Source organism: Orcinus orca, chromosome 2 (assembly GCF_937001465.1).
Source record: "Orcinus orca chromosome 2, mOrcOrc1.1, whole genome shotgun sequence".
NCBI lineage: Eukaryota > Metazoa > Chordata > Mammalia > Artiodactyla > Delphinidae > Orcinus > Orcinus orca.
The window spans coordinates 6,302,005-6,324,844 of record NC_064560.1 but is presented as its reverse complement, the minus strand read 5'-3'; the positions used below and the strand labels follow the sequence as shown (position 1 = coordinate 6,324,844).

The 22,840-nt window shown below is 39.3% G+C and overlaps 1 protein-coding gene across 3 annotated transcripts in view; it reads right to left on the bottom strand.

The window, feature by feature from the left end:
• MINDY3 (MINDY lysine 48 deubiquitinase 3) overlaps positions 1-13,854 on the bottom strand; it is a 94,451-nt gene extending 80,597 nt beyond the window's left edge. The window contains exons 1-2 of one of the 3 annotated variants that reach the window (XR_007475851.1): positions 13,544-13,854; positions 2,070-2,149 (exon numbers count right to left, since the gene is read on the bottom strand). Coding sequence is in view for 1 of the 3 variants with exons in the window: in XM_004278602.3 (XP_004278650.1) it covers positions 2,070-2,149; positions 13,544-13,637 (174 nt within the window). In the remaining 2 variants the exon portion in view is untranslated. The remainder of the gene's footprint in view (positions 1-2,069; positions 2,150-13,543) is intronic. The other 2 variants (XM_004278602.3, XM_033403462.2) reach the window with 2 other exon arrangements.
• Between the last annotated feature and the right edge of the window lie 8,986 nt (positions 13,855-22,840).

The following is a 22,840-nucleotide window of genomic DNA, read 5'->3' as shown; positions in this document are numbered from 1 at the left end:
TTTCTTGGATTCCTAGAGAGGTTGGACATCTCGATTCCTTGGTTGTCCAGCATCATACCACCTGTCATGACTGCATACACTTGCCCGTTTCACCTCTGAGGTTTTAGTGTTTTTCTAACCAATTTGTAGTTCTCTGTATAAGAAAGACACTGATTTATTGCTAATATTACCTCACATTTTTTTCTGAGCCTGGAACTCATCTTTTATCTTAGTTGGTAATGCATTATTTTCAGCTTTCTGTGCTTATTATATCAAGAATAAACTTGGTATATGCTACAAATAACCTAAATTCAGTTTTTCCCCTCAAATTATCAACCAGTCCTATCAGTGACACTTAGTAAACATTTTATTTCACCACTGATTTATATTCCTTCTTATCATGGTATGTGATTAATTCTTGGTAAATTATTATATGTAATGTGGTCTACTACTGTATTATCTATCGGGTTCCACAATATGCCTATTCTTCTAGCAAAAGTGTCATGTTCTAGTTTATATAGTTTAAAAAAGTGTTAATATCTGGACTCGCACATTTCCCTTCATCACTCTTAGTAATTTAGTTTTGACTTTTACATTGAAATATTAATATAAACAAAATTCTTCTATGAATGAAAACATTTATATGACTACGAAGCTAAATTACTACCTCAAAGATACATCACAGTTTTGAACATTACAATTAACCCTTGTTACATAGCAACCCCACTTGTAAAAATAACTACCATTTTGGAATATACTAAATTTTATAAACATGAAACTGCTGTGATTTACTTTGATTTAACTGTATTCAAAGACTTGAAATAAAGACCCTAAGGGTATTATTATTATGGTCCAAGAGGGTCTATGTTAATATAATCTAACATGCATATGAACAGGACAAGTAATCTTCAAATTCAGGTAAGATTCCTACTAGCAACCAAAATCTGTCTCAATTACTCAAAATAACAGCCTCATAACTAATTTATAGTTAAATTTTATTCTTTATACTCTGTAATCCCCAGGCAAAGCTCAAACATTCAAGTTTTTCTAAAATTTTTTTTGTAAATCTACTAATGAAAAAAAAATGTGTCAACTTTACTCTTCAAAGAAATAAAACAACAACCTACAAAGGATATATTTCAGAATGAACCATAAAGGAAAACTTCTTTTCTCCTTCAGAAAATACATTTTAAATTTAATAATGTAAGTGTATGGAGTATAAGGTTTGAGAGACAAATTTACTTTGCAGCTAACAGTTCAGGAATGCATTCTTTATGCCCAATGAATAATAAATACCACATTAAATATGTATTTTCAAAATGTGCTGATTAAAACAAACAATAAATTCAAGCTTCTTTTATAACAGTTCTAAAGTTATACTCCTGTTCAGACATTGTAAATATTATAGCAAACTGAAAATTCAATTCTCCATTTTAATAACGTAATGGTTTATAGCAAATCAGCCTCTGAATTTCAAACAATGCAACACAAAAAGATTCAAAATCAAATACATACATTGAGATTCACTCTACCTTTTGCCGAAAGAAAAAACCTTTTTTTTATTTTGGGGATTCTGTTTGAAATTGGTTGCTACTAATTTTATTTTAAAGACCAAAGCTAGAGCCTAAAACAGTATATACTGTCAACTTATTTTAAAATTTGATAAAGTTTTAGGCCATGAAAATATTAATGCATCTTCAACTTTTTAGAAAAACCGTTTTTAAAGATAGAACAAATGTAAATAGTACCACTGCTACGGTGTCACTATCTTTGGCATAAAATGTTATTACTCAACAGATCACTGTATAAGAGAGATGCCATGATCATTAACTCCAAATTTTCTGAAAGTCAGAGAACACCTACTATGTTTTCTTGAAAATAAAGAGAGCCAAATGGCTATTGCTGTGTAACCTACTCATGTTCTGAAATCATTTTTATTTTGGATATTTAAAGCAATTGACAAGAACAAAAGTTAGGTAACTGATCATGCCTCATGATTACAGAGTACAGGTATTAGAAAACAGAAAGTAAAGCATGAAACGTTGGAACACGTCCCTCAAAGGAGTTGGTAAAGTAGCAGTCTATGTTACCTGAACGGGTGCAATAACAGCACAGGGGCCACCTTCAAACTGTTCTAATGCAGATCCCTCTGATTCACTAAACACAAACCCTAAAAATGAAAGCAAGTAGCAAAGATTAAAAATGTAATTCAAGTAGTAGCTAAAAGAATTTTTAATGTACTTTGCTTTGAGAAAGATCACTTATCACAACAGCAAAATATCCTCAAGTCAGTCAAGTGCAGTGGTTCTTAACCTTTTGGAGGATAAAGGAGCTCTTTGAAAAAAGATATGGAACCTAGGCTCCCTGCCAAATGCACATAAACACACACACACACACACACACAATTTTGCATCCAGGGACCCCACTAAGTGGACCAGAGAGATAAAGTGTGGCCTTCAGTAAAAGGACACTAAATCTGATTTTTAAATAATTTACTGAAAGGAAGACTTGACAGTCTACGTACTGAATTTAAACAGATATTTTAGGACCCTTTTCAGAAAGTATCTTTTTTAGTTTCAATCTTTGAGTCACATTCTCTAAGCTAAAAATTAAAGAACATCATACACAGTGCATGTGGCCATATTGGTTCTATCTTAATTTAAACACTACCCAACTAGCATCTAGTTGGGTGTGAGTATCTAGTACAAGTTCCTGCAGAGAGCACCGGCACACTGCAGAGAGCTTGGGGCCGGAAGTCAGGAGAAGTGAGTTACTATCTGTATAAGCTTCAGGAAATCATTTCACCTCCCTAGGCCTCATACTTAGCTTTAAAATGATCACTTCCAATTCCAACATGCTAGGAATGTGTGAAATTTCACTAATGGTCATAATTCTTACATTTATTTAACAAACATTTAATGACCCTGAGATACTATACCAAGCATCTACGATATATAAATGACGTGAACGACAAAGTCCCTAGTCTGGAGAAGCCAACAGTCCAGGTGAAGACAGACATCTGAACAAATAATTACTAAGATGAAGGGATAAACGAATGTTATAACAGAAGTATGAAGTGTTGAGGATACACAAAGTAGTGACTTGATCTGAGTCAAGTCATACCAGCTAACTTTAAGGCTGACCTTGAACAGAAATTTATCAGAGAGGCAAGGGTGGCAGAATGACTTTCAGGTAAAGAAAATACCTTTATTAAAGGAAAGAGGTTTCGTAAGAGCAGGACAAGTTTATGGATCAGAGGGAGCGTTAATGCAGCCAAAGGGCAGTATGGAGGCACACGGGAGAGATGGGAAAGGGGAGGAGGGAGAGCTGACAGGATGTTAATACTGGGAAGGGCCACACCATGACAAGTACTAATTAAAGGAGTAATACAATCATACTGGTAGTTTTTTCTTTTTTAAAGGACCAGAATGGGGAAGAGGCCATTTCAACACACCTATACAGTGCCAAACTAATAAAAGAAACTTAAGTGTGGAGGGAAGACACTATATCCAAACAGTATTTCTAAGGTAAAAATTAATATTTGATGAATATGTGCAAGTGGGGAAAGGCTTGGGACATAAGAAATTAGAACTGACTGACGTTTCTAGCTTGAGACACTAGATAGCAGGACAGATAAGAAACAGTATGAAGCTTCCCATTCCATCCCACCTCCTCTCTCTTTACCCTTCAATCTCTCTTTCAAACAGTATTTAAATGTATCTCACATATTTAAAAACAAAAAAAAATTCTCTTCAAGATTCTACCAAAAGGTCCTTGGTATTTACCCAAAGGAGTTGAAAACTTATGTCCACACACAAAAACCTGCACACATTGTTTACTGCACCTTTATTCCTAATTGCCAAAACTTGCAAGCAGCCAAGATGTCCTTCAGTAGGTGAATGGATAAATAGTACATATTATTCAGCATTTAAAAAATATTAGCTTGCAAGTTGTGAAAAGACATGGAGGAACCTTAATTACATATTACTAAGTGAAAGAAACCAATCTGAAAAGGCTACATACCATATGATTCTAACCATATGACAGTCTGAAAAAGGCAAAACTATGCAGACAGTAAGAAGATCGGTGGCTGCCAAGAGGAGGGGAATGGGTGAAGGGTTGAACAGACAAGGCACAGAGGATTTTTAGGGCAGTGAAAATACTCTGATCTTATGATGATGGATACATTCCATTACACATTTGTCTCGACCCACAGGATGTGCCACACCAAGAATGAAAACTGTAGACTTTGGGTGATAATGATGAGTCCACGCAGGTTCAACACTGTAACAACCAACGTACTACTCTGGTGGGGGACACTGACAGTGGGGTGGGGGGCTGTGCATGTTGAGGGAGCAGGAGGTATGTGGGAAATCTCTGTATCTTGCCCACAGTTTTGCTGTGAACCTAAGATTGTTCTAAAAAGTAAAGTCTTAATTTAAAAAATCATTTGACCATAGAAACAACAACCACCACCTTCCACCCAAAACTCCAAACACCACTCTCTCAAAGCCCACCTAACTGTCTACATGCACTGTCTCAATTTCCTTACCTCCTAATTTACCCAACCCACAATAATTTGGTTTTCAACCTGTGACTGCACCAAACTCATTCTCACCAAATTCATCAATGACCAGACAGGCTATTTCTCAAGTCTTTCTTATTTCAGATGAATCTCCCAGAGAATCATCTGAAATGCTGACCACTGACTTCTGAAAATCTTTTGGCCCTTGGCTCTAGTGGTACATCTTGTTCCAAATTTTCCTTTTCTGATTCTTCTCAGTATGAGCGGTGATCAATTCCTTCTAAATGCTAATGTTCCTCAGGTCTTGGCTTTAGAATCTTTTTTCTTTGCATTCTCCCTGTGTAACTCATCTACTCACAAGGTTTCCATTATGGGTGATAATCCCAATAGAGCTCAGATGAGAACTCCAGACACAGACAGAATCCAAATTCCTCAACATGGTTTTGCATGGTCCAGCTTCTGCCTATATCTCCTCCCTCATCCTTTGCCACTCTCCTTCTTTAGGCTCTAGGCATGCTGAACTTCTTCCAGGCCCTCAAATATCCATTTTCTCTCTGGTTTCTTAACACTTTGAACATGTTGTTCCCTCCGCATGAAACACTTGCTAACACTTTCTCTGAAAAAATCGGACTTATCTTTAAGGCTTCACCTTAAGGTAAGGTCCTCTTGGTTCAAGGACCCAAAACATATCTCTACCCCATTTCTAGTCCACCTTCAGGTTCAAACCACCATCATCTTTCACTTAGAACACTGTTAAGAGTTTCCAACCAGGTCCCCCCATTCTGCCCACATTCCCACTCCCACCCCACCCCTTATCTATTCACCATAGTTACCAGAGAAGTATTTTAGAAACAGACATCAGGTTTTGTCACAGCCTGCAATGGCTTCTCATTGCAATTGCAATAAAACTCCTTTTCATGGCCTAAGAGACACTGTACGATCTATCAACCCCACCTTCCCTCAGTTCACTCTTACCTTCATCATCTACAGTGATCTTAGGCCCTCAGAACATCCCAAGGTCTTTACCTGGGGTCTTGATGCTTGCTGTTCCCTCTGCACGAAATGCTCTTTTTCCTTCTCTTGTCATATAGCTGAATCCTTCTCATCCTTAAAGACCCAGTTTAGGTATTAACTCCTCAGAGAGATATTCCCTGATAGGCCTATCTAAGTAGATCTTTCCCACCATCCCTCAGCACAACCAGTACTTATCATCATCTGTAATTATATGATTGTTCACTTGTTTGTCTTGCCTTACAAGTATCTTGCCTGCTCTATTAACTGTTTTCCTAGTATGTTATATAGTTAATAATAAATGCTTGCTGAAGTTTTGGGAGTGAAGATAATGGGGATGTTTGTTTCTAAATTCAGTCTCTAAAATGTGAAACAACAATTTGGTTGGGGAAACATGGGTCTGGAGCCCAGGGCAGGGTTTAGGATTAGAGATAGCAAGTTGAATCACCTTAAACATGGCAGTTAAAGTGAATGAGAACATGTAGAACACAGATAATGAAGCCGGTTAACATTTAAAAAAAAAAAAAAAAAGTGAGCAGACGCTGAAGCAGCAAAGGAGATTGACAAAGACTTGAAAGGTAAGAGAAAAAACACACTGAGGTCCTAGAAAGAAAAAATCAGCAGTCACCTGTTACAAATGCCGAGTGGAATAAAAACATTAAATGAAAATACTGGATTAAGCATGTCACTGGGAATACTAAAAAAAGAAATTTAGAATGCTGGGAAGAGCAGCCAAATTTTAAAGGGCTGAGGCATGATTCAGAATACAAGGAGAAAGAGAAAAGGCAAACTATTTGTTAAACAAGTGAAGGGGAAAAGGATGATGGCTTGAAGGGTAGTTGGATAAAGAATTATTATTTTACAGAGGGAAGGGCATGAGTTTAAAAGAAGGAAAAGAGTGATTAAATGGGAAAGAGAGAGTTTAAGGACTCCAAGTCCTGAAAGAACTGAGACAGTGTGGTGTGGTGGTGGTGGTCGTGGACTGAATAAAGATAGGTTCTCAAGGTGTGGCCTACAGACCCCGGGAAGTTCCAGAGACCCTTTAGGGGACCTGCTAGAGGTGAAAATCATTTTTATTATAATACTAACATATTTGCCCTTTTCACTGTGTTGATATTCACAGCGATGGTACAAAATGAACAGCAGGTTACATTACTGGTGCCTTAGCACACATTAGGTGACATTAAGCTGTACCAGCAGTCACTGTACTAGGAAACACCACAATATGCTCTCAAACACACAAAAAAGCCAATTTAACTTTAAAAAGCCCTTACTAATGCTAATCTTATTAAATCTTGACTTTGAATACAATGTACTTCAAAAAAATGGTCTGTGTGACAAAATGGGAACTACCCATAAAGCACCTCTGCTACATACCTTGAGCGATGATTGACAGATTCTCAAAGCACATGTGTAATTTTTTGAACTGTGAGCTGAGCTAACAGCTTTTCTGTGGAATGCTGTTTTTACTTTGAAGAGCTACTAACAAATTATGATTATTTAGACTTTTTCTCAGAAGTGAATGAAGTGAGCCTGATACTTCAAGGAAAATAACTTGACAGTATTTCTGCCAGTGATAAAATCTCAAGCTTTCAAGTAACAACTAAACTTCTGGAAAACTCAAGTCCAGCACTGTAGCTTGACAGCTTCTCAATACTCAGAGATTTTTCTGACAAGATCAGAAATAATGTGACTTTTGATATGGTATAACTATATGTGTTAACATTTAGAAGATCTGCATAAACCAGCAGACCGATAACTTCCAAATGACCAATGCACGCTGTTACAAATTAACGCATGGGTAAAAGATCCAGTCAAAGTACAAGACAAACCAATGAATTTCAATTTAACAGAGGACGAAAAGTTCACTGATGTGTCTTCAGATTCTGTATTTCAAGTAACCGCTAAGAAACTACCACTTGTTGAGTTTTGGTGCAGTGTCAAAGAAGAATATCCACAATTATCTGAAAACACTATTACAAGACTCCTACATTACCAACTGCATATCTGTGTGAAGCTGGATTTTCCGCAGATACTTCAACCGAAACAACATATTGTAACATATTGAAACAACATATTGTAACATATTGTTAAGACAGAACGGAGAAGCAAGTGGGAGAATCCACCTGTCTTCCTATGAACTAGACACTGAAGAGATTTTTTAAAATGTAAAATAATGCCACAGGCCTCATTATTTTTTTTTTTTTTTTCATATTGAAGCCTGTAATCGTTTTTAAGAATGTAACAGGGCCCTGAGTTTAACAAACTTGAGAAAAAGGAAATCTTAGCAGGCTTCCAAGTTAGACATACAGGCAAAGAGGAAGGGAGGAGATGCTGCTGATTGCGAGTGGGGGCCATGAGGGCATAGAAAATTGAGGAGAATGTTAATTCCAAAACACATAAGAAAAGCAGACAGGATAAAGAACTAAGAGAAATACTGAGGGCTCAGCTAAGGTTTAATTCCTACATGTGTATTGATGCTGACCACAATTTTCCCCAGCAACACACACCACCACCTTGGGAGAAACAGAATAGAGGATAAGAAAAATGCAGGATAAGAAATAGGTATGGTGGATGGGGCAAATGTAGTAAGGACAAATGAGAACTGAGGGTGCTGGTTATCACATCAAGACAACCAAATCTGACAGCCAATCTAGAAACAAGAGGTGAAGCCAAGGGGCCTCTGCTCTTCGTCTACCTCTTCTACTGGGAAGAAAGGGTCATTGGTGTTGGGCCTAAGTGCAGAGGTGAAACTAGGCTCTTTCAAACTTCCAGCGTATGTGATAAACAGGTCTCAGTAATGGATTCTTGCCTTCCTTAAAATGACTAATAATGTAACTCAATTTTCAAGATCCATGGGTGGGGCTTTTAGATGGAAATGCATTCTGATAAGTCGCTTTTGTACTTTAGAGATAAAAACCCCAGGGAGAGAATTCTAGGCAGATCTGCTTTATGCCAAATTCTGTTTAATTACAGTATATATGCTTGAGTGTGTTATTTGATAATGAACAAAGGCTCTTAGAGCTTAAAAATGAAATAAAGTTAGACAAATGGAAATTATTCTATCCTAAAACAGGATAATGCTAAGTAGGCACCCTCTTTTATAATAAGGTTTCACTTGAGTTTGAATTTTTTAGGATACAGTTATTTTTCTTGTCAAGTGTTCTCATATTCATCTTATTTCCTAGTTTTAAGAGGAATTAACTTATCACAAAATGGCTGTCTTCCTAATTAGATCTGAAATAGGCCATCTAAAGCATCTGATCTTAAATATACGATTTTGTATCACATTCCACAGCACTACAGACATAGAAGTCTTTCTCAGTTCTACAGCTCATAACTAATTTAAACCTGAGTCATGAACCTCTTTGCAATTTCCCAGTCTTTTATTTTCATATGACTGACTTAAATTATTCAAACCAGTTTGACAACTACTGCCTCTATAGTTCTAGCCTTCCATGTTAACAAAAGGCCACAGAAAGACTTCACTTGTCACTATATGTCAGATAATACTGGTTGAGTGGAATCTGAACTGAGCCTTAGTTTCCTCATCTACAAAAGGAGGATAACTATTGATACATTTATCTTTTGCTACCTCTTGGGGTTGCTGTAAGATTTTCAAAACCTGTAAAGCCTAATACAGACGTAAGGTATTATGATAGATGCGTTGAGCTGAAAAACACATTATGTACTCAAAAGTACCAAGAAATTAACTTTGTCACATAAGCTTCCAAATTGTGAGTTTAAAAAAATTGGTTTTTAGGTGACATATGATGTAGGTAGGTGGGAGAAAGTAAAACCTATATTTGAAATAAAAGGATTCCATCAACAACAAAATCTCTGAAATGATATGACCCACAATATTAATTTACCTTCACTTTGGAAGACAAATTAACGATACTGGCGTATCATTTTAGTACTTTGGTAAAATGTTAAATCACATTATAATAGACATCATACTTTTGGACTTTAATCCAAATGCTTTAACTCCTGCATACAATTTATGCTTATATTTTAACTGATCCCTCACTTTTCCAAAGTTACTTAGAATCTTTTTTTTCCATATTACATAACAAAAATTGTCCTATACCGGAAAGTCCAAAACTCTAATTTCAATCCACTACAGCTCCCTCCCCATCTCCACCCCAAAACACCACTGAACTGCTATAAACTGACAAATTGGGCTTCTCTTCTAGCTAATCTTTAGGTGAAACAACGAAGTAACTTAAAACTTGAAGGAAGGGGGCCAAGAAAAGGAAAAAATGGGTTCTCAGAGTTTATAATTTAGACCAGGGTTGGCCTGTTTTTTAAATGCAGTTTTGGAACACAGCCATGCCCTTATTATCCAGGGCTGCTTTTGCTGCAATGGCAGAGATGAGACAGAGACAATAGAGGCACTGGCCCTTTAAAGAAAACATTTGCCAAACACTGGCTAGACAATCAGCACTGAAAAGAAAACAAATTCTCAATAAGTCAAAATGTTTGCCTTTGTAATAAGATTAACACTTACTTTTGTTAGATCTAGATGACTCTTATTTTGCTTCTGCTGGGATGATGTCAATGTGACCATTTCCTACTATCCTGGTCTAAGCCACGGTCTTTTACCCTTGCATTACTGCAACTGTCTCTCATTTGGTCTTGCTGTCTCACTCAATACACTACTGTCTATCCTCAAACTTAGCAGTCAGATCAGCCCTTTAAAAACCTGTCCTGTCGTGTCTCTCCTCTGCTCCAAACCTTCCAATGACCTCTCATCTCATTTAGAAGAAAAACCAAAGTTCTTACAACGGCCTATAAAATCTTAGTGATTTGGGCCATATTATTTCTTACACCATCTTTATCACTGTCCCGTTCCCTCATTCCCTCTCCAGCCAAACTAACCTCCTTCCTGTTCCTTGAACAAAAAGCCAGACGTATTCTGCATAAGTCATTAAGTCTTTTACGATGGCCATCCTCACTGCCTGGAACACTCTTCAGATACCTGCATGACTAACTCAGTTACTTCAATAGTCTGCTCAAATCTCACCTTAAAATGAGGCCCGTCCAGGCTACTTCACCCTGTAATTCCTTATTTCTCTCCCTTCTAGTATATATGCTTAACTTATGCTATATTATGTTTATCATTTGTCTTCCCTCCCACCCTATCAAGTCTAGGTCTGGAACACTGGTCAGTTTGTGGGAGAAGGGAAAGAAGGATAAATGTGCTTACAAATAAGGAGGTAGAAAATATACGCTTTTCTTTAAAAAGTATTATAGGCAATTGAGCAGGAGGGAAGCAGGCAGGAGTAGGGAGTAAATTTCCAAGTTAAAAAACAAAACAACTTCAAAGCTTTAAATAATGTGACTTATTGCCTTTAAACTAAAAACTGTAAAAAAAAAAAAAAAACCAAAATCAAAACCCTATTTTTTTCTTCTCTTAAGAAAAAGTATTTGCAGAAGAGAATGATCTAAAACTGTCAAATGAATTTTAAACAAACAAAAAAATATTATGTGCCACTCTTGCACTTACTGCTTTAACCTATTATCTAAAACTGCCGTAGCATTAAAAGAGAGAGAAAAACAAACAAAAATCCCAACTGCTGCAGCTGTTTAACATATCAAAGGAATTTAACACGACCAATTAACATGACCATTTAACATGACCAATCAATAAATGGAATATCCCTGGACATAGTTCTATGTCTCTTTACCCCAAACACCTCACACCTATAACTTGCTTCCAAAAGACTAATGAGATTACAGCTGTCAATTCAAAGCACAGATAGATGATGAAATAAAGACAAAGCTGATGTCACAGTACGAACGCAGTAAGGCAAGCGCACCAAAGCAGTGTCCTGTGCCCGTTCCCACAATCCCAAGTCACGGCCACAGCAATCGTCAGCAATGGTCTCTGCCTCCTCTAAGAATGGATAAATGAATACAAAGTTAACACAGCAAGATCGATGACAACATCCCTCTGAGTCAGAGGTGACAACTTAAAAGTACATATTTGGTTGCCTTAAAAATCATGATCACTTTAAGACCTTGAAGAATTACACAGCCACAATATAACCGCACTCTCTGTAGAGCAATAATCCTTTATTTTGAAATGGTATTGATTGAACAAATCTTGTAAAGGAACTTCTGTATGACTACAAGGTGGCAGAGCATTCTCATATGTCATTACGAAGTTCTCTTTTAGTGATTATCCATCAAATTAACAATAACTTCTTGCAACTGTCAGGGCACGGCCAGAGAGCGATCTTCGGCTTGGTTTACAATTAAACACTTTTTAAATCAAGCTACCCTTTTCTGAGCATTTACTCCATGTCAGATACTGTGCTAAGTGCCTAAACGAATTCACCTGCCTTTAATCCTCACAACAACCCTGTAAGATTGGCACTACTATTATCTGCACTCTACAGAGAAGGAAACTGAGGCTTAAGTAAGCTAAAAACCTTGAACCTAGAACCCAAGTATGCCTATTCCAAAGCCTGTTCTTAACCATTATTAGAACTGCCTCTCTGAATTCTCCTTGCCTCTGCATCACAGTACTAAAATAAATGAGGCTGAATATCACCTTATTCCGTGTTGTATTACTAATTAGTTAACAGGAAGGAAAACTTTTCTCAATCCTTCACAGTCTTGCGTACTTTAGGGCTGTTCACTATTAGGATAAGTAAGACAAACTGGAAAATAAATTTTAAAATCTGCAAATGTGGATGTCCAACATTTCAGAAAATATTAGTTAAGCGACATAATTAAATCTGTATAAAAAAAAAAGCCAAACTAATTACATGCCTGGTTGAGCCACACAAAGGAAAACAACAAAGGCAGCTGAATTAGGAAATGGGAGAGTTGGAATTCGTTCCCGGTTCTATCAATGTGTGCATCTTTGGCCTGGTCATTTAACCCTTCACAACTCATTTTTCTCATCTTCAGAACAAGAGTAATGAACTAAATAACCTACCTGGCTGTAATATATTACGATTCTAATTTTACCAGCTTTTACCAGTATCTGGGAAGAAGGAAGGGATTACTTAAACCCTGAACTTTTGTTACTAAATACACATTACGAAGTAAGGACTTAGATTTACTATGCTAAACTTCCCCCAAACCCTCTGAGAATCGGTATTTTCTAAATAAATATTTTAATAACAAAATGTTTTAGTAATAGTACTAACTAGCTATTATTTGTGTGCTTGGGATGTTTTACATACGTCCATTACTCATCCTCCCGACTCCAAACACTATGCTCTTAACCTCAACCTCACCATTGTCCCTTTTGAGTCACCTGAAGTAATATGCTCGTTGTGTTTTAATACTGAAACTTACGAGTTAGGGATGATCACTAATAAATATAAATAGATGGTGTTTTTTCATTTCATAATTACTCGCAGTATTAACAAAACTTCTTATATAACTCAAAAGCCTGTCTGGGTAATTAGATCGGCCCAGGAAGTCCTATGGACCATATTCCTTTGAACTGGAACAGATTCCCACACCACCTCAAAACCGGGTACACTTCGGGTCAAGGGAACAAACACTCTGCAGCCGCAACATTACATTTCTGCACCGAGTACCACGCCTAACCTCGCCTAACTGAAATACAAGCAACACAATCGCTTTCTGGAATTAACCACTGCGACTTTCACGTGGACTTCCCTCTCTCCAAAATGAGACCAAACGATCAGACTCGTTAGCGGGTAAAGATCCAGGCGGCCGGAGCCCTGCTGGAGGAACGGACGCCGGGGCACAGGGCACACCTTCAGTGTCACCCGCTGCTGCCCGGCAGCCGCCCCCTCCTCCTCTCCAACCCAAAGGCAGCCCAGGGAGTGGCAGGGGCGTCTCGGGTCTTTGGCGGCCCGCTGGCACCGTTCCCCTACTTAGCCTCTAACCCTCAAGGCAGGGAGGGCTTTTCTAGAAGTCCCGTTTCTGGGCTGAGCAGGGGAACCGGGACGGAGTGCGGGGCACGCGAGCGGCGTCACGGCTCGACTCTCGCGGGGCTAAAGGGAGCGGCGGCCGGAAGCCAGAGTCCAGCCAGGGTACCTTGCGTCCAGCGGCAGAAGATGGTGTCAGAGAGACCGGGGCTGCTCTTGGAGCCCCACACCAGCTCCATCAGCTCTTTAGTCAGTTCGGACATGATGGGGTACCGGCGAGCGGGTCTTGGCTTTCCGGACTCCTGCCCCGGCACATGGGGAAGGGGCGGCTTCGGAGACCGGCGTGGCGGGACGGCAGCGGCAAACGAGCTGGAAGGTTAGACGCAAGGAAGGCAACAGCAGAGAGACCTACTTGCAGGGACCGAGCCTGTCAAGCCCCCTCGGAGCCGCAGCGAGGAGTTTCCCGCACCGGAAGTACTGGGGCCACTTCCGGCTTCTCTTTCACTACCGCCCCCAAGGCCGGAGGGCCAGGCGGCGCCTCCCCGGAAGCGGAAGTGCGGGGGCGGTGTTGGGAAGAGCCGAGGGCGGCTTGGCGAGCACCTGGCGATTTCTGAGCTCAATCCCAGGGCCCGGTGGTGCGGTGGCGTCTTTTGTGTTGGGAGAAGCGTCGCGTCCCGTGGGCGCTGGCACATTCCTACACCTGGAGTACCCCCTTCCTGTCCGCGCTGCTTTGGCCTTAGCTGGGGTGTCAGAGGCCCAAGCCCTAGGGCCCAGAAACATGGCCTATACCTTAAAATGTGTAATATTAATTCTGCCAAACCAGAGCTTTGAGACGATGGTTGAATCTCCGAGAGGAAACATCTGTGTCTGTGTCGAGGAGCCGCCGATAAATTGAAGGCTGTCAGCCTCTTGCTCAGTCATATAAAGTCAAACCAACTATTAACAGAACCGAAAAATGTCGCGTAATGGGCACTGGAAATGCCTCTCCCAGGTGTCTAACGCAGAATTACAAAGCTACTTAGAGGAAAACAGATTCAAAGCGGCCTGTTTGTAAATGGTAGTGCAATTTCATCTACAGCTTTCTAGACTGTAGGGTGTGTGGGCTAAAGACCAGGTTATAAATCATTGACAAGCATTCAGTTAAATTTAGTTTGGGTGAAAACTTCTCTGTGCTGCTTCAAAAGAAGGGAATTTATTCTGGCTGAGCTTTGAATTTACAACGAAAAGGCAAACTCTGATGGGTTTCTTTCAGGTAGCAAGTAAGAGGGTGTGCTAATTTATACTTTATTTCCGACTTAGGCAACCCTTGCTGTAGTTAAAAGGAACTGTTCAAAGTGCCTGAACCATACCCATAGCCTTCCTCCTAATTGTTATTCCCTTCGGAATATCCTTTATCTTACTATTTTTTCAAACCAAATCTTACCCATTCTTCAGGACGTAGTATAAGTTGGCACTTTGTAGTAAAGCTTTCTCCAGTTATTAAAACCTAAAGGAAAACTTGTAGCTTCTGAAATTTCATACTACCTTATCTATAACTTGCTTTTATTTGCAAAGAATTATTTACTCTTCTCATGCGGTATATGTTTATGGAAGCCAAGGAGCTGTCTTATTCATGGCACCTAATACACAGCCTTGAATATACCTGGGTCTCAGTACCTGTTAGATGACAGAATGAAACTTGTCTTTATTGGAACTTAAGAATTCACTATCTTTCAGTAAGTGAGGGAACCAGGGGAAGTACCATTGACTGGTCCAATTAAATATTTAATATTTGCATGGGTGATTTACAATTTGCATAATTATTTCACTTCCTGAAAGACAGAGAAGGGTCAATGTTCATAGATCCTGTAAGTGGCAGAACTCTTAAGTTGAGGTGTTTGCCACATTTGGTTTCCTTCCATTAATATACAGATAGTAGTTATAGATTTGACTAACTGTCCATAGATAGAAAAAGCTATACTTTCAAAAGATTTTTGAAAATGAATTATTTCTTGATCTGTGATTTTTCTTAGTTTCGGGCTATGGGGAAGCTGGCAAAATCTTGGGTAGACATTGATATGTATGTTCTTTCCACCTTTAGATTGTAGTCTTTATTTGCAGTGTTCTGCATTTTTTAATTAGCAGGACATATTTTTAAGTAGGAATATTTGATTAATGTTAAATTATTTATGTTCCTTAATTATTCATTACTTACTGCATTTAAATCGTGAACTTGCTTAAATTAGAGTAAAAATGCAAATTAATCGTCATTTAAAATGTTCTTATTCAGTAATTACCTAGAAAAATAAAAATTGCAAACAGTCAAGTTTGTTGCATATATTTCTGGTACAGCACAATAAAGCCTTTTTCTTTTTTTATAATGACTTGAAAATTATGTAAATTTCCTTCGGAGTATTTATCTTACTCCATACTTTACCATACTATTATTTTTTTTCCTTAGGACCATCTATGGTTTTGATTAAATTGATGTGTCTCATTAAGATGCACATAGGTTGCATAAAAGATCTTTAATCCTAAAACAGAGTTTCCTGTTCACACATTAAGTTTTATTTGTGGTATTTCTCTTTCTTTCAAATTCAAGTCAGGGCACTTCCATAAAACTGGGCTTAGATTTCCATAATAATTAATTCTCTTTAGCCATCTTTACTACTTCACGGAAGCAGTATTAATTACTCATTATCAAACACTAACTCTGTGCTTAATTATCTTTTTGTCTTCCCCCAAATTTGCCTGTCAACTAAAAGCAAAACAGCTTCATTACCAGGTTCTTAGCAAGTATCGTGAAAAGAACAATTCTCTAACTAAAAGCCCTTGACTCCTAATTTAGTGTATTTGCACTACCACTTATTTAGGAGAAATCAATCTTTCAAAAAACCTGCCCTTCAATAAGATTAATAAGTTCTAGGCAGGTTGCTAAGACAATCCCCTACTCATTTATTAATAAAACTATTTAATTTATATGCCCTATATCTTCCAATAACAGTGTAAATCTATCAGGCAAATGAAACTCTTTCCTTTGCATGACCCTAACCTCATCTCAGCAGGATAATTTTCCTATCAAGCATACCAAGTTCCTTTTAAACCCACCATTGTCATACTCAAGTATAACACAGTGTGTCATTTCCCAAAGCATTGCCTACGAACATTAATACCTGGTGGAAAAGGGGTTCTATCATTAAATGCGGGGTTAAATAAAGTTAAACAAGAGATGGGATTATATTCAGGGTTAAAAGACACCTAAGTGTCCATTATCGGATGAATGGATAAAGAAGATGTGGCACATATATACAATGGAATATTACTCAGCCATAAAAAGAAACGAAATTGAGCTATTTGTAATGAGGTGGATAGACCTAGAGTCTGTCCTACAGAGTGAAGTAAGTCAGAAAGAGAAAGACAAATACCGTATGCTAACACATATATATGGAATTTAAGAAAAAAAATGTCATGAAGAACCTAGGGGTAAGACAGGAATAAAGACACAGACCTACTAGAGAACGGACTTGAGGATATGGGGAGGGGGAAGGGTAAGCTGTGACAAAGCGAGAGAGAGGCATGGATATATATACAGTACCAAACGTAAGGTAGATAGCTAGTGGGAAGCAGCCGCATGGCAGAGGGAGATCAGCTCGGTGCTTTGTGACCGCCTGGAGGGGTGGGATAGGGAGGGTGGGAGGGAGGGAGAAGCAAGAGGGAAGAGATATGGGAACATATGTATATGTATAACTGATTCACTTTGTTATAAAGCAGAAACTAACCATTGTAGAGCAATTATACTCCAATTAAAAAAAAAGGACACATTTGAATCATTTTGTTCACTGAGCTTCTCATAGTTTATGTTCTGCAGAATACTGTTTGGGAATCACTGATATAATGGAATAGACTTTTGATAGGAATTAGAAAACTGAATGTTAGTTTTTATTTGGGTACTGTGACCTTGGATGAGTCACTTAACTCGCCATACTGTGCTTTCTTCATCTACAGAGAGGACTAACTGATCACCTCAATATCCCATTTACTTTAGATACTGCTCAACTTCTATGATTTAAAAAATTGGCTGTTTAGAAGTTTAAATATATGGAAGGAGTGAGAAGGAAAAGAATGTTGAGCAAGCATAAAGAGTAAACAAATAATTTAACATTATTCTTCACTAACACATAGAATAAAAGAAGTTAATTTGCCACTGGTCACTTACTTGTGCTAACATTTTAACTCAGATCCAATCCAAACTTGCGAATTAATCCAGAACCAGCTGTATTAGATGAGTACATAATATATGCACACTTGGATGTGTCATAGGTGCTTCAAACTCAGTATGTGCCAAATCAAACATCTTTCCCCATAAAACCTGCTCCCCTTTCAATGTTTCATAATCAGTGAATGGTGCCATTATCCATAAAAAAGCACATTTTTAAAAACATCTTTATTGGAGTATAATTGTTTTACAGTGGTGTGTTAGTTTCTGCTATATAACAAAGTGAATCAGCTATACATATATCTCCATATCCCCGCCCTCTTGCGACTCCCTCCCACCCTCCCTATCCCACCCCTCTAGGTGGTCACAAAGCACCGAGCTGATCTCCCCGTGCGATGCAGCAAAAGCACATTTTTTAATGGTACCAATAAATAACTTCTTTGAGCCTCAGTTGCCACATATATAAAATAAGCTTATTAATAAGAATTACATCGTACAGCGATTATGGGATTTAACAGAGTACGTAAAAGATATATGCACGATGAAAAATCCTATTCTTATATTAATGGTTTGAACAAGGAAGCATCGGAGGAAAGGTGGAAGATGAATTATTCCTGCATTTGAGCTGGAGAAGGCGTCAGAGAAGTTTGAACTGGATAGAATTTTGACTAGAGAAGAAAGGGAGGATGTACATTTAGGCATTAAATAACCCATTGTGGCAGGAGCCTGGTATTTGTGTCACTAGAGAGAGATGAGTTAAGAATATCAGGTTGAGGAGGGTGCCGTAGACTGAATTGTGTCTCTTCTGAATTCATATGTTGAAGTCCTCACCTCAATGTGACTGAATTTGGAGATCGCGCCTTTAAAGAGGTAATTAAGGTTAAATGAGGTCATAAAAATAGGGCCCTAATCCGATAGAACTGGTGTCCTAATAAGAGGAAGAAACACCAGGTCTCTCCCTCTCTCTACTTTTCTGTCTCTCTCTCTCTCTCTCTCTCTCTGTCTCCATATGTACACAGAGAAAAGGCCATGTGAGGGCACAGTAAAAAGGTAGCATTCTCTAAGCCAGGAAGAGAGGCTTTACCATTAATCAATGCTGATAGCACCTTGGTCTTGTACTTGCAGCTTCCAGAACTGCGAGAACATTAATATCTATTGTTTAGACCACTCAATTTCTGGCATTTTGTTAGGGCAGTCTGAATAGAATAATATCGAGAGCCAGAATCTTAAGAATGTTGAATACTATCTTACACAATTATAGAAGCAAGTATTGACTGAGCACAAACTTCCAGTTCCTGTAGTAAGCTCCTTACATGTATTACAGTACACACCCCTCAAAACGCAGTGAAGTACTACAATGACCTCCTAGAAGCATAAGGACTTTGCCCTGAATCATGCAGTAAATGGAAAAACCAGGAGGCAAACCTAGGTTTCTCTGACCTAGAATCTGTGCTGAAACAAGGTTCAGAACACAGGCGATTTGATTCCAGGGTCTATGGCCTCGGTTCTTGATAAACAAACTTTATTCTAAATATAACAGGAGCTAGTTAAGATTTTTTAATAGGGGAGTGATAACATCATCTTTCAATTTTATAATGATACCTGGAAGAAGGCAGTGAGATGAGAAAGCCTGGAAACATCTAAACCAGTTAGGAAGGAAGTTATTGGAATAAATGCAATCATGAAGAGATGCTTAGCACTTGAACTAGAGCAGTCCATGGAGATTTCAAGGAGGGGCAAATTCCGTGGACATTTTAGAAGCACAACAGATAAAACCTGGTGATTGACTAAGAAAAGACGGTGCTATTAAAAAGTTAATAAAACACAACTAGGTGTCAATACAATATTAGCATTTCTGTTGACCAGAAACATAATAGAAACATGAATGGGGATTAAAGCTGGAGGTTCCAGGTGTGGGAATAGGACTAGATGAGCAGGAAGTTGACTTCTGAAGGCTGAAGTTGACTGAAGCCAGTACATGAAAACTGGAGTTGAGGGAGGGAACACCTTACCCATTAAAGGAAGCTACGACCTCTGACTAAAAGTGTGTCCCTGGTAATAAAGAGGGTAGAGGAGAACAGGCAGATCTGAGGAGAATGGGTAGGAAGTGTGTCAGTTTTCTGTGCAGTCTAACAACCTACCACAAAATTTAGTAGCTTAAACAACACAAATGTATTACCTTAGTTCTGCAGGTCAGAAGTCTGAAATGGGTCTCAGCAGTCTAAAGTCAAAGCATTAGCAGGGTTGTTCTCCTTTCTGTAGGTTTGGGGAAGGGTTCATCTCCTCGCCTCTTCCAGCTTGTAGGGGCTGCCTGCATTCCAAGCCTTGTCACCCCTTCCTCCATCTTGAAAGCTGCCGGAAACCCAGTTGTTGAGTCCTTCTGCTATCCCATCACGTCACTCTGAGCTCCTCCTCTTGTTCGTCTTCCACCTTTAAGGACTCATGATTACATTGAGCCCGTCCAGCTACCCTGGGATAATCTCCTTATTTTAAGGTCAGCTAATCAGCAATCTTAATTTTTATCTGAAGCCTGATTCCCCAATTACATAGGTTATACCCCCAAATTGCAGGGATTAGGACATGAGCATCTTTGGAGGGGTGCACGCCTCTGCCTATCGCAGGGCATGGGAGATAATGACTGATCAGTGTCTTGGAAGCAATGAGATGAAGATATTCATTAGGTAATTAAAATCTGGGGTCATTCACCATATATATATATATAGGATCAAGCAGTTTAAAAAAATGGACAAATGTCCTTGCCCTCATTGAATTTACACTCTAATGCGAATGACATGGAGAAAAACAGATAAATGAAGTATATAGTGTGTTACGTTAAATTCTCTAGGAAAAAATAAAGCAGAGAAAGAAGAATAGAGTGTTGGGTGAGGAGTAGAGGACTGCAATATTAAATAGAGCCCATTCCTGACTCACAATAAAGTGGTGTGTAAGCAGACGTGTAAGCGTGAGCCAAGATGTGTGAGGAAGGAGTATTTCAGCAAGTGCAAAGAAAAATCGAGAGTTTGCCAGGACAGTTGGCAAAGCTGCAAGGAGAATCCTGACGTTGAGGACAAGTGAGGAACTGACCTTTGTTCTGTGCTGCAAATTTCCTACTGGGGTGCATTGCGGGTCCACCCAGCTTTTTTCTTCCCCACAGATATGTTATCTTGGGAACCACAAGGGCTGTAAGATTATATGGAGGAAGGGGCAGAGTTGCTTTAACTGTAGCCTGACCTCGCAGCAAGGTATCTTCTTGCTCTAGGCTCCACTCAAAACTTCCGTTTCACATGATGAATGAGACGAACATTATACTCAAGTATGGAATGTATTGCTTCTGAAGCATAAAGCAAGCTACTCAGCATTGTTCTTCCTCAGTGGCAGGAGGTGCAAGGTACAATAACTTGTCCTTTATTTTGGAGGGATATCTTGAAATGCCCAGACAGTGGAACCCATTAAGATTTCACCGATTTGGTAGGCCCTTGAATCTTTGTAGAGTTTCTCTCTTAACCTCTTCAGGCATCCAGAGTACTTGCCACTTCTTAGTTAACAGGTCCAGTTAACAGGATGTCCTGTGCAGTAGCTAGCCTCCAAGGATGTCCCCAGTGGTTCTCTCTTTCCGCTACTCCTGCATGTGTGTATTCCCTCTTCACAATGAATAGAGCTATCATTCCCAAGTCAAGGTCGTGAAAGTTTCTTCCTTACTTTCTTAGGGGATGCGAGCTGCTATGTTACAAAGACACTCAAGTAGCCCTTAGGAGAGATCCATGTGATGAGGAACTGAGGTTTTCTGTCTATAGCTAGCACCCACTCACCAGTCATGTGTGTGAGCCTAGGTGAAAGTGGGACCTCTACCACCAGGCAAGACATCAGATGACTGCCGTCCTGACCAACACCTTGAATGTAAACTCATCAGACACCCTGAGCCACCACCTCTGAGCTAAGGTGCTCCCAAATTCCTGACCAACAGAAACTACCTGAGATAATAAATATTTATTGTCATTTTAAGTCACTAAGCTTCGGGATCCTTTGTTACGCAGCAATAGATAATGCACCATCAATATACTGTATCCATGTGCTGTTCTGTGCGATTTCTAGCTAGTCCCAATCTCTTGGGGTATACAGTAACAGAGAGCAGCAAAATAAATACAAATTTGGGGCCAGACAGTGCATATGTACTGTTGTCCGTCCTGTGTGAATGTGAACTCTCTCCGATCCTCCTTCCAGATAGGTAATGACAAGACACATTCATCACGTCAATAGCCATGTTCCATGTACCCAAAGTCGTTTTAATCAACTGTGGTAAAGATGCCACAGCCTGTGCAGCAGCTGCAATCAGGGCCACTCTTTAGCTAAGTTTGTAGTAATCTGCTGACATCCACCTTTATCCATCCAGTTTCGGGAGGGGCCAGACTGGTGAATGAAATGGAGAACATGCTGGCCACCATTACCCCAGCATCCTTTAAGTCTTCTAGTGTGGCACTCATCTTTGACATTCCCCTAGGATGCCATATTGTACTTGATGTTCTGTCTCAGCTGGAGAAGAAGTCTCAGGGGCTTCCACTTGATCTTTCCTACCTCCTATTCTTATTCTGTGAATAGAAGCCCAAATATGAAAAGTCTGATGAATGTCAAGTATGTCTGGGGCGGCCAGCCTCCAAGAGGGCTCCCAGTGACCCTTACCTCTTGCTGTTCATGTCCTACGTAGTCCCTTCCAAGAACTGACCAATAAGATATTGCACAAGTGACACTGTGTGATTTCTGCAGCTAAGTCATAAAGGGGACTGCAGTTTCCGCGTTTGTTCTTTAGGTTCCCCCCACGTCAGGGAGAAGCCAGCTGCTGTGTCATGAGCATGAGGATAGTCCAGTGGAAAGGCTCACACAGAGAAGAACTAAAACGTTCCCCCTGCAGCCAAACACCTCGGCAGCCATGTGAGTGAGTCACCTTGACGTGGATGCCCCAGTCCCACGCCTGTCCTGAGATCACTGCAGCCTCAGCTGACATCTGACTGAACCTCATGAGAACCGCTCAGCCAGAATTGCCCAGGCAAGCTGCACCCAAATGCCTGCCTAAAGAAGCTAGGACGTGATACATGTTTATTTTTATTCTAAATCATGAAATCTGAAGGTAATTGGTTATGTGGCAATAGATAATTAGTACAGGTTTTGATACTGGGAGTATGGTGCTACTCTAAAATTCTAAAAAATATAGGAATTGCTTTGAGTCTAGGCAGTGGGGAAAAGCAGAAAGCCTTTTTTTTTTTTTTTTTTTTTTTT